The sequence below is a fragment of the Rhinolophus sinicus genome, linkage group LG05 (genome assembly GCF_036562045.2).
Source record: "Rhinolophus sinicus isolate RSC01 linkage group LG05, ASM3656204v1, whole genome shotgun sequence".
Lineage (NCBI taxonomy): Eukaryota > Metazoa > Chordata > Mammalia > Chiroptera > Rhinolophidae > Rhinolophus > Rhinolophus sinicus.
Window position 1 is genome coordinate 32,018,670 of NC_133755.1, and position 14,106 is coordinate 32,032,775.

The 14,106-nt window shown below is 47.3% G+C and overlaps 1 protein-coding gene across 2 annotated transcripts in view; it reads left to right on the top strand.

Moving 5' to 3' along the window:
• The window catches only part of RHOQ (ras homolog family member Q), a 38,472-nt gene that overhangs the window by 1,274 nt on the left and 23,092 nt on the right, over nucleotides 1-14,106 (top strand). For both annotated transcript variants that reach the window (XM_019748621.2, XM_019748620.2), the window contains exon 2: nucleotides 111-169. In XM_019748621.2, coding sequence (XP_019604180.1) covers nucleotides 111-169 — 59 coding nt within the window. The remainder of the gene's footprint in view (nucleotides 1-110; nucleotides 170-14,106) is intronic.

Here is a 14,106-nt window from a genome sequence, read left to right on the forward strand (position 1 = left end):
AGCACCCTCTTGCCTCCAGCTGGATTGGGAAAGGAGGGTCCTGGTGGGGAGCGAAATTGCTCCAGAGTAATTGTGAGCTTTTCTCCCTGCCCCCGCTTCTGCCCTTGCAGTCAGCGTCACCGTAGGGGGCAAGCAGTACCTCCTGGGACTCTATGACACAGCCGGACAGGTGAGTGTCTTGGCCCCTGGCCTACACCCCTTTCCCTTTCTCGATTCAGGGTGGCTGCGAAGGGCCTTTGGAAACTGAGGTATCTAGGAGGGAGGGTGTGTCTGCGAGGGTCCCCTCTGGATCAAGTCTTTATTTCTTTTTTCAAGTCAGCAAATTAGGAAAAGGAAAAAAACCCAACAACCCCAGACTAGCCCACCTCATATGAACCCCCGGGCTGTGAAAGTTTTTCCCTGTGTGTGCCTTCAGTATGGTGCTTGGTGTGTGGGTCCCAACTCCTGTTGCAAAGTGGCAGCGGCCAATCGTGAAGCGCCCTTATTTTTAGTTGCAGATGACCAGGTCTCCCCCTCACAGCCTCCGTCTGGTCCCTCATTGGTGATTGGTCTGCCGCCGGAGGAGCCTGATTGGTGGAAAATGGCATCATCTAATATGATGGGAAGGCATTTGGTCCTGGTTATGTTTATTACAACATCACTGCACTCTGGGACTCCAGTCCCTGAAAACGTAATTTGTGTTACCAGGGGACCACAGGGGAAAAAAGAAAAGAAACAATAACCATCTAGCCACACTCTGGCACAGGGAGGGGCAGGAAGGGTTAGGAGTTCAGTGTGAGTCTTGGAGGAAGAGCTTTATTTTTTTATTTTTCCCTGGAAATGCCAGGTCACTTTTGTCTGGGTTTTTTCTGGGAGAGGTTATTGTGCAGAAAGAAAATGTCATACTCCTCCAGATAGCCTCTGACCATTATTTGCAAGCTAGAGGTGGCTCCTAAAAGATGAATATATCTCCTCTCTCTCTCTCTGTCCCAGCTTCACCCTCTTCCCAGACCCACTTTTACTGTGAGGCTAAGATGATTGTGTGTGATGAAGTTTTGCAGAATCCAGCCCTGTGATTAGGTCTGAAGTTTCCACCTGTCATGCAGACTTGTTTCCTTGAGGACATAGGAGCTGAGGGGCTTAGAGAGTGTCTTTGGGAGATGTCCAGTAGTAGTTTCCTTACCTGTAAAATGAGGCTTAAAAGACCCAGACCATTCTGCTGTGCAGATATGATATGCCAGATACTTAGCACTGAGTCGAGCACATACTAGGTAGGTGCTGAATAAAGGAGAGCTGTCCTTTGTGGTTCTTCTAGATTTGGGTTTCAAAATTGTGGTACCAGGTTAGATTCTGAAAAACGTCTTATGGGGGGAGGGGTGCCTTGATATGGCCTTTGATTTCTGAACAATTAAGTTAGAGGAACATCTGAAGATAGCCTGTTGGCAATGAGAGGTGCCTGAGGCTGCCCCCTTTCACCAAAGTGATTCAGGGCCCCTTTCGGTTGTGTCTTGTAGTTGTTATGCCTTCTATCAGAAGGTATGGAGGGGCAAAGAGGCAGAACTTATTCAATCAGATAAGACCAAGTTTTCAGCAGTACAGTTGATAAAGAAAAGGTTGAAATTATTGGTTGAAAAGACAGTGGTTTTAAAAAATTGTCTCTAATTTTAATTTCTGTCACTCTCCCTCTTTCCTGTTCTCCTTTACTTGTCACTATGACCATTCTTGGACCATGAGCCCTATTCAGCAGGACTTGTATATGTCAGAGCTATTCTGTGCACATTCAAACCCAGCTAATATTTACTGAGTTCTTTTTGCATATCAGGCATGGGACAGCCACATGCAAATGTTATTTTCTCCACAAAACAACCCTATACGATAGGTGATCTTCCATGTTTGCAGATGAGGAATCTGGGGCTCAGAGAAGTTAGGTTGCTAACCTAAGGTCACACAGCTACTGAGAGGTGTTGCTGGGATTCGGACCTGACTCTGCCCCAGTTGGAGGTGGTTATATACACAGGAAACTATGGGAGGTGCTGAGATACCACTTGGGTTGACTGGATTGCTTGTGTGTCTGTAGATAGGGTACCTGGAATCTTTACAGCCATTCTCTGAGTGGGGGTTATATGCCACCCCTACAGAGTAGAGAACTCAGATCCAATGAGTCACCCAAATGTGGGCCCACTCACAAAACCAGGGCTTTCCATATGTCATCATAATTTCTTTTTCCCGTGGAGATGGTAAGATATACAAATCGGATCAACCTATTCGTAAGGTTCAAATGATATATTACTGTTTTTACCCAGTAATGGAACATCTCCTCTGTTAGCCAAGGAGTGTATTAGGCACCCTTGGTGTTTCTCCCAGTGTCTTAAGACTTTTGGTTTTGGATCAAAGTTAGTGATAATTCATTTTTCAGCATTTAAGAGTTTATTGTTCATAAGCAATCTTAGCAAATGAATCATCAGTGCGATTAAATGACAGGTGCCCACCATGTATTTAGCACTGCGCTAAGCACCTGGGGGTTACAAAAGAATGAATTTAAAATAGAGATTTGCCATGGCTGCTGACAGCATAGGTAGTATTGTCTGGAACAGATGCCTGTTCATGTGTGTTATGTAGCAGATTTCTGTGTTATGTTGGTCATGAAGACTCCATACCTCTATATGTCTATGAATCTGTATCAGATTAATCTTACAATAACAATAAATACACACACACGCACACACACATGCGCGCGCATGCACACAGAATTTTTAAGCCTGATGGGCAGCAGAGGGAAAGCCCATGGGCTTTGGAACCAAACAGGCTTGGGCTCAGATCTCCTGCTTGTTCTACTAGTCATGTGATTCCAGCTAACTTATTTACCTTCTTCGTGACCTAGTAAAAATATGAATAATTAGACTCTATGCTGTGTAGTGTTGTAGGTCAGCTTATATTGTTTAATGTATGTAAAAGCAGCAGACACTGTTCTTCGTTCGTAGTATATGTGTAATAAATATTACAAGAAATTATTGTACTCCACTCTTGGCAGTTTTGTGGGGGGAACGGATCGCGGGTGGAAGAGGACAGCGTGTTATGGCTGGAGTTGATAGCAATTCTACTAGGATGCCAGATCCTACACTGTTCTCAGCAGAGTTGTGGAGCCAGCGTTGCACTTTCTAATTCCCACAGCCCCCATCACGGACTCATGGACAGCGTTGAGTGCTCCCTGCTCTAAGTGCACTGTTGTGTCATATGGTTTCCTTTTGTTTCCTTTTAATATGGTTTCCTTTCTTAATCACAGCCTGTGTCCCCAGTGATGTAAAAGGAACTCTTAGAAAAATAAGAGTTCAGTGTAGAGTTTGAGAAACAAGTGGCGTGTGTAGGTTTCAGTTGATTCTACTTTGGGAAGTAAGGTGGGATGGGGAGGACGCTCACAGCACTGAAAGCCCACAGATGCTTTCTGTAGAAAGTTTGCTCTTCCACATGGGCACTCACTGTATTTTAATAACAGCAACAGCGCCTCCCTCTGGTTGGAACTTCTGGTCAATGTGCTTAACTCTGACTCCCGCGAAGTTCAAAACCATAGTCAAACATTTGCCCAGTTTATACTCCTATATTAGGGAACTCAAAGGATGACTGTACAGGCATACCTCATTTTATTGCACTTCGCTTTATTGCATCTCATAGCTGTTGCATTGTTTTACAAATTGAAGGCAAGACCTTCTACCAACAACAAAATTACAACTCGCTTTATTGCTGTGGTCTGGAACAGAACCTGCAGTGTCTCTGAGGTATGCCTACAGTAGATGACCCTGTGCCTTCCAGAGCAGGCTACTTCCCCTGTTGACCTCTGCTGCTACTGGGGAGAGGGAGAGGAAGAGTGAGAGGGGAAAGGGGACAGGAGACCGGACAGGGAGAGGGAAGAGGGGAGAGGGAGAAATACAAATGTAAGTGTGTTGGTTAGTGTTAGTCCCCATCACGTGCTCTGCCTGGGGACATCCCTCCATATCCCTGACACGCTCATTAGCATTACTGCCAAAGGAAAGCCCCCTCTCCTGGCCAAGCCCCTGGGTGGTCCAGGAGCAGCTGACATTTTGACTGCCAAGCATTCTGGAGTGGAAGTTGAGGGCATCGCCTTCCTCCTCCCTGGGGCCTTGTGCGGGGGTCTGGCTTCCGGCCTGGGCCTCTGTGGAGCTTCTCTTTTCTTGCCTGGCTTTGAGGACTTAACATAGGCTGCTGCCAGCCCTACTGTCTGCTCAGGGAGGACTGGAGAGACGAGACTTTCCCCTGCCTCTGCACTGTTTGAAGCACATGGGAAGTGGGAAGAGCTCTCACTCTCTGTGCAGACAAGCCAGGGGGAGCTGCCTGGCAAGCTGCTCTGCAGTTGCTGGCTCCAGGCTGATATCTTAATTCTTGGCAGGAAGGCAGAACTTGATACCCTGAAGAGAGAGGACTGACGCCCAGTTTATTCCAGGTCCCGGAATACCCACACTCAGGAGAGTGTGTTAGGGGTGAGTTTGGGTTCGCTAGAGTTCCAGATTTAGCCAGTGCCTCGGTGTGTGGAAGTCCATATGTGCGCTTGGGGCATGCTGTTTGCTATGTCTGTTAACTTAAACACACACAAGTTCAAGGGCGCATACATGAGAGCTATAAATTTCCTTAACTCAGGGGTCCCCTGGGGTTGCTTTTTCAGTGACAAGCAAAGTCTGTGTCTCACTTGACATAGCCCAGCAGCTGTGGCTGCCCTGCAATCGCTCTGGACAGTCAGGGAAGCACTTCCCCTCCAGAAGGGAATCTTCCCGAGAGGCAGCCTCAGAATGCCCCTTCTGCGTGTCATGGGGCAGCACCAAGGGCTCAGTATAACGGAAAGAGGGCCAGAGTTTTGCCACTCATCGAATTCCTTCCACCTTCAGGCTGCCTTCCTCGCAATATCTTCCCAGGTAGACTTTTCCCAGATGAGGAAATTGAGAGTGAGTGGGCTTATGGAAAGCAGACAGAGAGGCGGTTAGGAAAAAAGTTTTTCTTTACTTTGCAGGGAACCTGCAGGGCACACCAGTAGGGCTTAGGGAGTACCCACTCCCATCACCCAGGCTCCTGAGGGACCTAGGGAGCAGAGTTTGGGAGGAGCCACAGGCTTCCTTCCAGATATCAGCTGCAACAGGTGAGATGCTGGCACTAAGCATCCTGGTTTCCCTTAGTAACCTACTGTAGATTTGTCATCTGCATTTTGCTATCCTTTTTAGAAGCTATTTATATCTCCAGCCTGAACCACATCACATGGAATGCTGGCTTCCTCCTCTGTGTTGGGAAGGTGGATGGCCTTTGTTGGCTCCAAAGCCTTTGCAGTGACTAAATGCCCTATGCTCCCCCTCTTGGGACTGTCATGTGCGTTTGGGAAATGCTACCTCAGACCGGCAGGCAGGGACCTCGGGGTGGGAACAGTCCCCAACCAGCTCTAATTGGTTTCTCTTTGTGCCTCAGATGGGCCTGTCACCTTCCTGACTCTTTGACCCCTTTGGCTTCTCCACTTCGGTCATGATTCTCTTGAGGTTTGGTGACATTTAAACTCTGGGAGCTCCCCAGCTGGTGTATCAGGAATGGGTGTTACAGGTGTGCTGAGATACCATCCTCTCAGTTGGGGGGTGCGCAGTGCAGCCCCAAGGGGGCTGAGCATATGTTGCCATTTTCTGTGCATGCCAGGATATGAAGAAGGTGGGAAGGAAGAATGGCTTTCAAGTTCATGGGTCAGAGGCCTTCTGGAGAGCTGCGTGTTTGTGGTTTTGTCCTGGAATTTGGAGTTTCGGGAGATGAGACCTAATGGCATTAAAACAAAACAAAACAAAGCAGCTGTCCAAAGGAGTGGGGGGTATCAGTTTCTAGCAATGACATATGTGTTGGCAGCAGCAGGTCCAAGAGGCCTCATATACAAAATAGCAATACTTCAAGAAGGAAGCAAGAGAAGCAGTTGCAAAAAAACAAAACCAAAGACCACTGGTCGTTTTCAAAAACTAAAATTCCTGAACCTCTGCTGAATATCCTTTTATTTGGAGGGGCTTGGTTTTATCCTATTTTGGCTTGTGTGAGTCGAGGAGCAGCTTTCCTTGACCTCAGCAGTTTGTTCTTCCTCTTTTAGTTTCTGGCAGGCAGCTGCTTTGCCAGAGGAAGCGAGGGGACATGCAGCCAAGGAGGCTGCATGGGGTGGCAGGATGGCTGTGGCCAGGTCATCAGAACTTCCCCAGGTTTCCCACCTCCCCAAAAAGAGTTCTCCCAGATCCACTGCCTGCTAGCACCTCCTGCTCTGCTTTTGCTCTCTCTAAGCTCCATGAGGACAGATGACTATGTCTGTCTTTTTCTCCATGTTTCCAGAGCCTGGTGTGTAGAAGGCATGCAACAAAATATTTCTTAGATTGATTTGATTCTCATTTGGCTGTCAACTCATTTCTGCTAAAAGGTTAACTAAAGACTAAGGTTATAGCTTCAGGCACCACCCCTTTCTTGGGGGAAAAAAGCTTTGTTAAAAAGTAGGTTCTCCAAGGTTCAAAAGAGTGACTGTATAGAGGTATACAGTTTTACCCCACCCAGCACCTGGGGCGTCGTGGTCCCCAGTGGCCCACCGGTTCTCTCTTGGGCTCAGGCCTTTGCATCTTTCCTGAGACTTCTCACTTCCAGGTTGCCTGAGGAGGAGGCAGCTTGGCAGTAAAAGTGTGGGTTTTAGATTCTGCAGACCAACTTCAAATACCAGGTCCTCCTGTTTGTAGCTGTGAGACAATCAGCAAGCCTGCTCACCTTTGTGATCCCAGCCTTCTCCCTCCCTATGAATGGGAGATAATGTCTGCCTTTCAGGGTTGCTGTGAGTTAGAGGTGAAGTATGCAGTTGCCCCATACGGCCTGGTGCTCAGTCAGTGGTAAGTCAGAGTGATAGCCCAGACCAGCGTGGGGGGCTGCACTCCAGGTCAGTTCAGTGGGGGTTGACTCAGTACCTGTTCTGTGTTCCTACCTTCTGCAGGAGAAGAAAGGGGGATCAGACCACAGAAAGGTCCACCTATGCAACTGGGAAAGCTCATCATGTGAAACTGAGTGCTCCACAGTCCCAACTAGGAAGAGATGGCAGGGATAAGATTTTTGGAAGATCTAGACTTTCAGGAAGAGATGGGAGGCAGTAGAGTATCCTGGTTCCCATGGCAGGTCCTCACATTGGACTGCTAGGGCTCACTTTTCAGCAAGGGGCTTGACCTCTCAAAACCTCAGTTTCCTTATCTGTAAAATGGGGATTACAATAGTACTTCCTTGTAGAGTCATTGGATCAACTCAGAGCTTCCCATGTCCCAGAAAATGGATTTTTTTCAGGCTCAAGGTGGCTAGGTGGGGCTTGAGACAGACAGCCTTGGGCTTGGGTTGTCCCTTCCAGTTTGAAAAGTCCAACTTCTGTCACTTGCCTCATGGCCGTTCCATCTCAACTGCTGTGTGTTGAACACATAATCTCTCTTCTCTGTACCATAAAGTGAAAGCTGGGGAAGCATTGGACTAAATGAGTTCATACAGGCAGAGGGTCATGGGAGCTCACGTGCTGGATAGAAAGGATAGGAAGGAGCAGTGTGGGGAGTGCAGGCACTGGGGAAGGGGGGCTCCCGAATGTGTCTTTCTGTGATTCTGGATCCCTGCTGTCAGTATCAACATGTGGAGTAGGGTTGATAACTAAATTATAGAGTTTTTCACCCAGTAACTGACAACTTAGTAATTAGAGAGGTATTAATCTAGTGCTGTGGTGCTTTTTGATTTTAATAGAAAAAACAAGAAGTGGGGGAAGGGGCTTTTATTGTTGTCGCTGTTTCTTTTCAAGTGACTGGTGGGAGGAGTAAACCAGCTCCCTCTCTCCTGATCCCCAGACTTGCCAGTCCTTCCAGGGCTCAGGTTAGAACTTGGGGTTGAATAATGACACACTCATCACTGAGCGGCATTTTTACAGAGTACAAAGCATGTTGCATTTGGTACCTCCTTGAGCCTTCTTACCTGCTCCAAGAGTGAAAAAAGCCAGTGGTATTTGCCTCATTTTGTAGGTTCCAGGAGGTTCAGTGACTTGCTCCAGGCCACACAGCTGATAAAAGGCAACACCAAGATTGTAGGGCAGGCTGTCCACCTGTGAGTCCTGGGTTAAAGTACTCACGCCAAAGAGCTCGACAATGTTAAATGTCTCCCTTAATTGCATATATTCCATCGTTGAATATTTAATGTGAAGAGTAAATTCCAAGCACACTGCTTTTCTAGACAGAAGAGTTGGTGGATTGGTGTCTGTAGATGGAACAGTAAGGGCTGCTGCTAAAATAACTACAAAAAACCGCCCCCCGCCCACCTGGGAAGTTAAGGTGTTTTGTCAGTTTGTTCATTAATCTCTACTCTTGCTTAAAAAGAGGCATGCCTGGGTGGCCGCATTACTGGTGAGTGTGTGGGAGAAGCTCAGTGCCATTTGTGGAGCCTCTTCCGGGGAAGGAGGCCAGGGGACTACTTTATGTTGACAAAAGCTGACTCTCCTCAGACCCAGAACTACCTCCCAGCCCCTTTGCACTGTCACCCCTATTCTGCCTGCCAGCCTTGACATTAGCTTGCTGTTTGGGGGCTTTGGATAGGGCAGTTCTGGCCTGCAAACGACAGGTGTCTGTTGCATCCCAAGCAGCTGCCCCAAGCCTTTTTTCTCTCCTCTAAGAGTTTTTTTATTTAGGTGAAAACTGCCATTTCATATCTTTCTCCCTCTTCCATCTGAAGAGGCCCTGGATACACCCAGGCTTCCTCTGCCACCTGCTGCTCATTTTGCACGTCTTCCTGGGCTGTCCCCATCGACCTCTGTATGGGCTCTCCTGTCTTCCTGCCTGGGCTGGCTGTCAGGCCTGGAGGAACATTCTCCAAGCACCAAATCTGGGCTGGGGCCAGGGGCATGGCTTACACAGCAGGTCAGGCTCAGGCCCTACCCCCAGGAGCTCACAGTTCAATGAAGGGGTTGGGCCAACAGTGAGTGATGGGGGAGACGTGGGTACCTGTTCACTGGGGATACAGAGAAGGCCAGGTCTGTCCTTCTAAGGAGATGAGCTGCTCCTAAGAGGTAAGCTGACCACGGGATTTTCCAGATTGATTTTTGGTGGAGAAAATGCTCAGATTGGATTCTTACATGTACTAGGTGCTTAAGAAGGGCTTGAATTACTGCACCGGCTCTCAAATGTGCTCCTTGAACCAATATTCATCTCCAGGGAACTTGTTAAAATCCAAATTCTTAGGCTCCATCCCAGACCCCCTGAATCAGGAAGGTTTGGCCACCTCTTGGGAGAAGGCCTCCAGGTGATTCTGATGCAGGTAGAACTGTCAGAGCCACTGAGTGACTTAGTGTTTGTGTACTATGTGCTTCCTCCTAGCGAGCCCTCTTCCTCTCCCCTTATCCTTGTGTGCACGCGCGTGCGCAGACACACACACACACACACACACACACACACACACACACACGAGGCACCCCCACCTTACACACTTGCCCCGGAGCACATAATTTATTCCTTTTTTAAACCCCAGCTCCGCCACACACACCTCTTTTGCAGTTCTTTACACATGGCTGCAACATCATTCAGCCACAGGTACACTCTTCCCAGCTCACCTGGTGGAGATGGGGCCATAATTTCCTAAGCCTCCCTTGACTCCATTGGTCCGCAGTCTGGCCCAGGGCTGTGCACACAGTATGCAACATGGGTATTCCTTGATGAGGCCGAAGGGCCAAGCCATTTTCTCTCCTGTACAGTAAACGGCCAGACAGATTGGGGCCCGGGCTCTGCTCTGTTTACTGTAACTGAGGTTAGCACGTTGGGTGGTGATAGGCCAGCCCCTGAAGAGGATGCCAGTGTGGTTTGTGCTAAATTAGTTCCAAAGCAAGAGATGGGCAATGAGGTCCTTTTGTATTAAAACTTCTCAGGCAGGTCAGCAGGAGAGATTGGAAGAAAGGCTATTACTCAGACATCCGTATTGGCAGTTATTACTTCTCTGGCTGATTCAAGCTTTCTGTGTTAAGTGTCCTCCTCTCTCTCTCTCTCTCTCTCTCTCTCACACACACACACACACACACCACTTTAAAATTCTTGGTCCTTCTAGCTTCCTTTCTCTTTCCCTTTCTCCCCCCACTTTTCTCTTTTTTTCCAAACTGTGCCGGTGTAGAGAAACGATCCTCTTTCAAACAGCATAATGGTTGGGATTATAAATGAGTTGTCTCAAAGAATGCTCCCTCTAAGAGCTGATGCCGAGAAAGCACATTTAATTCTGATTATCCAGTTCAATTAAAGTTCCATCAACCCCAGCTTAATTTTCAAAGGGCTGTCCTCCCCAGTAACCTGGTTGAGGGCTCACATTTACTACCTTAAGGTATTTCTAGTGGGCTCCTTGGCCCCGGAGGGATGGGGTAGGGACTGGGGTGAGATGGGGTGAGATGGGGACAGAGTTGAGAGGTGGGGTCCCTGCTTTCTTCATACAGGGCCTTTGTCTGCTAGGAGGTAGCTAAGTCTTCATCTAGTTGCAGAAAGTGAAAAGGTCCTTCTGAGGCTGAGGCATCATGCTCTCCTCAGTGACCCCAGCCTTCTTGAGGTTGAACTCCTTCTTTCATTTCCACCCCCCGTTCAAGCTGTTGTTTCTCAGTCTAGTTGTGTAGGACCAGCTCCCTGGCCCATGCTGGTATTATGAGCCTTGCACTCCCCCCCGGCTGAGGTAGTCAGTCGGTCATCAGTCGGCCACTTCACGGCAGCTACTCACGGTGGCACACAGTAGCCTGCAGCAGCTCACGCCAACCTCTGGCTGCTCACTGCAGCCCAGCTCCAGGGAGAGCTGTTGTTCACAATCTTAGCTGTAGAGGGTGCAGCTCACTGGCCCATGTGGGAATCGAACCTGCAACCTCGGCATTAGGAGCACGGCTCTCCAACCACCTGAGCCACCTGGCTGGCCCCCCTTCTTTCAATTTCAACTGAGTAAATTGCCTATAGGCTGTAGTCTAGCATTTGGTTTTATTCACATGTAAATCTTTACTTGGCAGGCACCCAGATGGTAAAGTGGCACATAGCACTTAGCACAAGGTTTGGGGGGGCTCCAGTAGAAACCAGGTATGTATTGGATTTAGGGAAATCTTTTCACACAATTATTGTGGAAAGAACCTTTCCCATGACTTTACATCACTTCCATATTGGCTTTCTTATCAGCTCACTTTAAGGGGGATTCTGATCTGTCTGGACATTATTAAATGTCTTTAAAATCAGGTTATAAGTGGTCATCTTAAAGTATTGCTCATTTAAGCACAATAGAACGCATTTCTTCTCATGGTGCCCATTAGCAGAAAGGCTGCCAGGTCTGTTTGGATAAGATATTGGCCAAGATGTGTATGTAACTGTTCTCTAGCACTTCTGGAATTTAAAGAATACTTCAGTATGCTTAATGTCATTTGTCCCTCTAAAGCAGGGGTGTCCAAACTGCGGCTCGTGGGCCAACTGCTGCCCACAATCCATTTTTAATTGGCCCGCAGCAAATTCCAAAAATACATTTAGTTTACTTAAATAAACCAGGTGAGGCAATACGTACTTCACCTCGAGTTAGTGGCCCAACTGTTTGTGTATTTTACCGCATATGGCCCTTGGTGAAAAACGTTGAAAAAAGTTTGGACACCCCTGCTCTAGAGTGTCCTGTGGCCCCTTCTGTTAGAAGCAGGGCAGGGAGGGCGCAGAGAATGGCTGACCTGCTCAGCTCTGCCTTGATAGGAAGGAAGGAGCTGAATGCTGCCTGCTGTCCTGGAGGGACCCCTGACATTCTGCTGCCAGACCTAACAGCGCGGGAATCATCAGAGTCTAGGCAAGCTGGTGTTGTGAAAAAAGTGATTAGTCAGAGATTCCTGGTGGGCCAAACTGCTTGATGTATTTTTAAAAATATAGATGTAATTCACATTCATTGGATTTTATATGTTCAAAAAGTTGTGCAACCATCACTGCTATTTAATTCCAGAACATTCTCATCATTTCCCAAAGAAACCATGTACTCATTAGCAGTCACTCTCAATTCTCCCTTCCCCCCAACTCGTAGCAACCATTAATCTACTTTCCGTCTCTGTGGATTTACCTATTTTGGACATTTCATAGAAATGGAATCATGCAATAAGTGACCTTTTGTGTCTGACTTCTTTCGCTTAACATAATGTTTTTAAGGTTCATCCGTGTTGTAGAATGTATCATACTTCATTCCTTTTTATGGCTGAATAATCATTGTCTTTGCTTTTTATTCCCTTTTATCAGTCTTTATTACATGGGCATTTTGCCCCAGGCTCTGGGAGTCATTTTCCAGGTTGTGAGGCAGAAAGTGAGGCTCTGCTGGTCATGCAAGTCTTGTGCTGTCTTAATCCCTGCCTTAGGCAGGGGTGGGCGTGGTCTCCCCTCTACCCTTCCAGTGTCCTCGTTTTCTGTGGCTCTGTTCATAGCCTCCCCTACCCCTGTCCCCACCCTTATATCTTTATTCATCAAGTGAACATCTGTTATGAACATCTGTTTACCACAGGTGAGAGATGAGGGACATAAAGAGCCATCAGATAGGGTTCTTCCCCATAGCAGTTTAGAGTCTAGTGGCAGGGAAAGATATATACAGGTGACCAAAATGCAGGTAGAAAATGGGACATGCCTTGAGAAGCCAAAAATTGTGGAGTGTGAGGAATGTCATGAAGATGCCCAACTGCTTGGCTACTTGCCCAGAGCCTCACAGGTAGGGCCTCAGTGGGGCCGTCTAGATTCAGAAACTTGATTTTATTGAGGCACTCACAGGTCATCAGGTCCATGGGTCTGATCTGTATTGATTCCTAAGAGATCCAGATATAAATGAGGTTGCCAAAGGATTAATTTACCATGTGGTCTCAGTAGAAGAATGGACACAAGACATAAACCAATAGCTCACAAAAGAAGAAAAGCAAAATGTCAGTGAACAGGTGATATGCAAAGATAGGCAAATAAAAACTTTCTTTTTTCACCTATCACATTGGACAAGATGGGAAAAATTGTTGCCCAGAAGTGGATACACTGTGCACTGTTGTTTGGAGTACAAACTGATACAAACCATTTGGAGGTTCATTTAGTGTTCTGAGACTCAATTTCAATGTGTGTGTGTGGTGGGGGCCATCCTCCCCCATACAACAAGCAAACACCAGCAGGGTGGTCCGAGAATTTCACTCAATTCTGACACTATCTACCTGGAGACAGCATCAGATTCAATAGGTTAAGGGTTTAGTCCTACAAGACTCTTCGCCTACCACCACACCAGTTCAGATACCAGTTGCAAGCCCAGGTTGACACCTGTGCTTCCGACCGGTTACAGGTTGGAGTTCCCAAGGACCCTCTCCAACTCAGGATGCCAATCAGAAATCCAGATTGTTACCTGTCCTTCTGACTGACTGGCTATAAATCAGAGGTTCCCATGAATCCCTCCTCGGGGTTCAATTATTTTGCTAGAGCAGCTCACAGAACTGCTCTAGCAAACATGTTACTTATTAGATCACGGGTTTATTATAAAAGGATATATAGCTCATGAACAGCCAGATGTAGAGCTGCATAGGGCAAAGTATGTGGGGAGGGGTGTGGAGCTTCCATGCCCTCTCCAACATGCCTCTCTCCCAGCACCTCCACGTATTCACCAACTCAGAAGCTCTCTGAACCTTCTCCTTTTGGGTTTTTGTGGAAGCTTCATTGTATAGACACGATTAAATCATTGGCCATTGGTAATTCGTTCAACGACAGCCCCTCTTTCCTCCCCACTTCCCAGACTACAAGTTCCAACCCTATAATGACATGGTTGGGTTTCCTGGTAACCTAAGGATAGGGTCCAAAAGTCACCTCATCAACACAAGAGACACCTTTATGCTGTCATCACTTAGGAAATCCCGAGGGTTTTAGCTCTATGCGAGAAAAAGGGACCAAAACCAAATACATATTTCTTCTTATAAATTACAATATCACCGAGGTTAATTTGGCAAAGACCTTAAATTTTTAAAGATCCATTTCTGTGAATTTATGCCAAGGAAACATCCAGAGTACACAAATACCGGGGGTGCCAAAAAAAAAACATCTGCAAGTGGACACTTTGGTCAGTGTTGCTCAAGCAGTA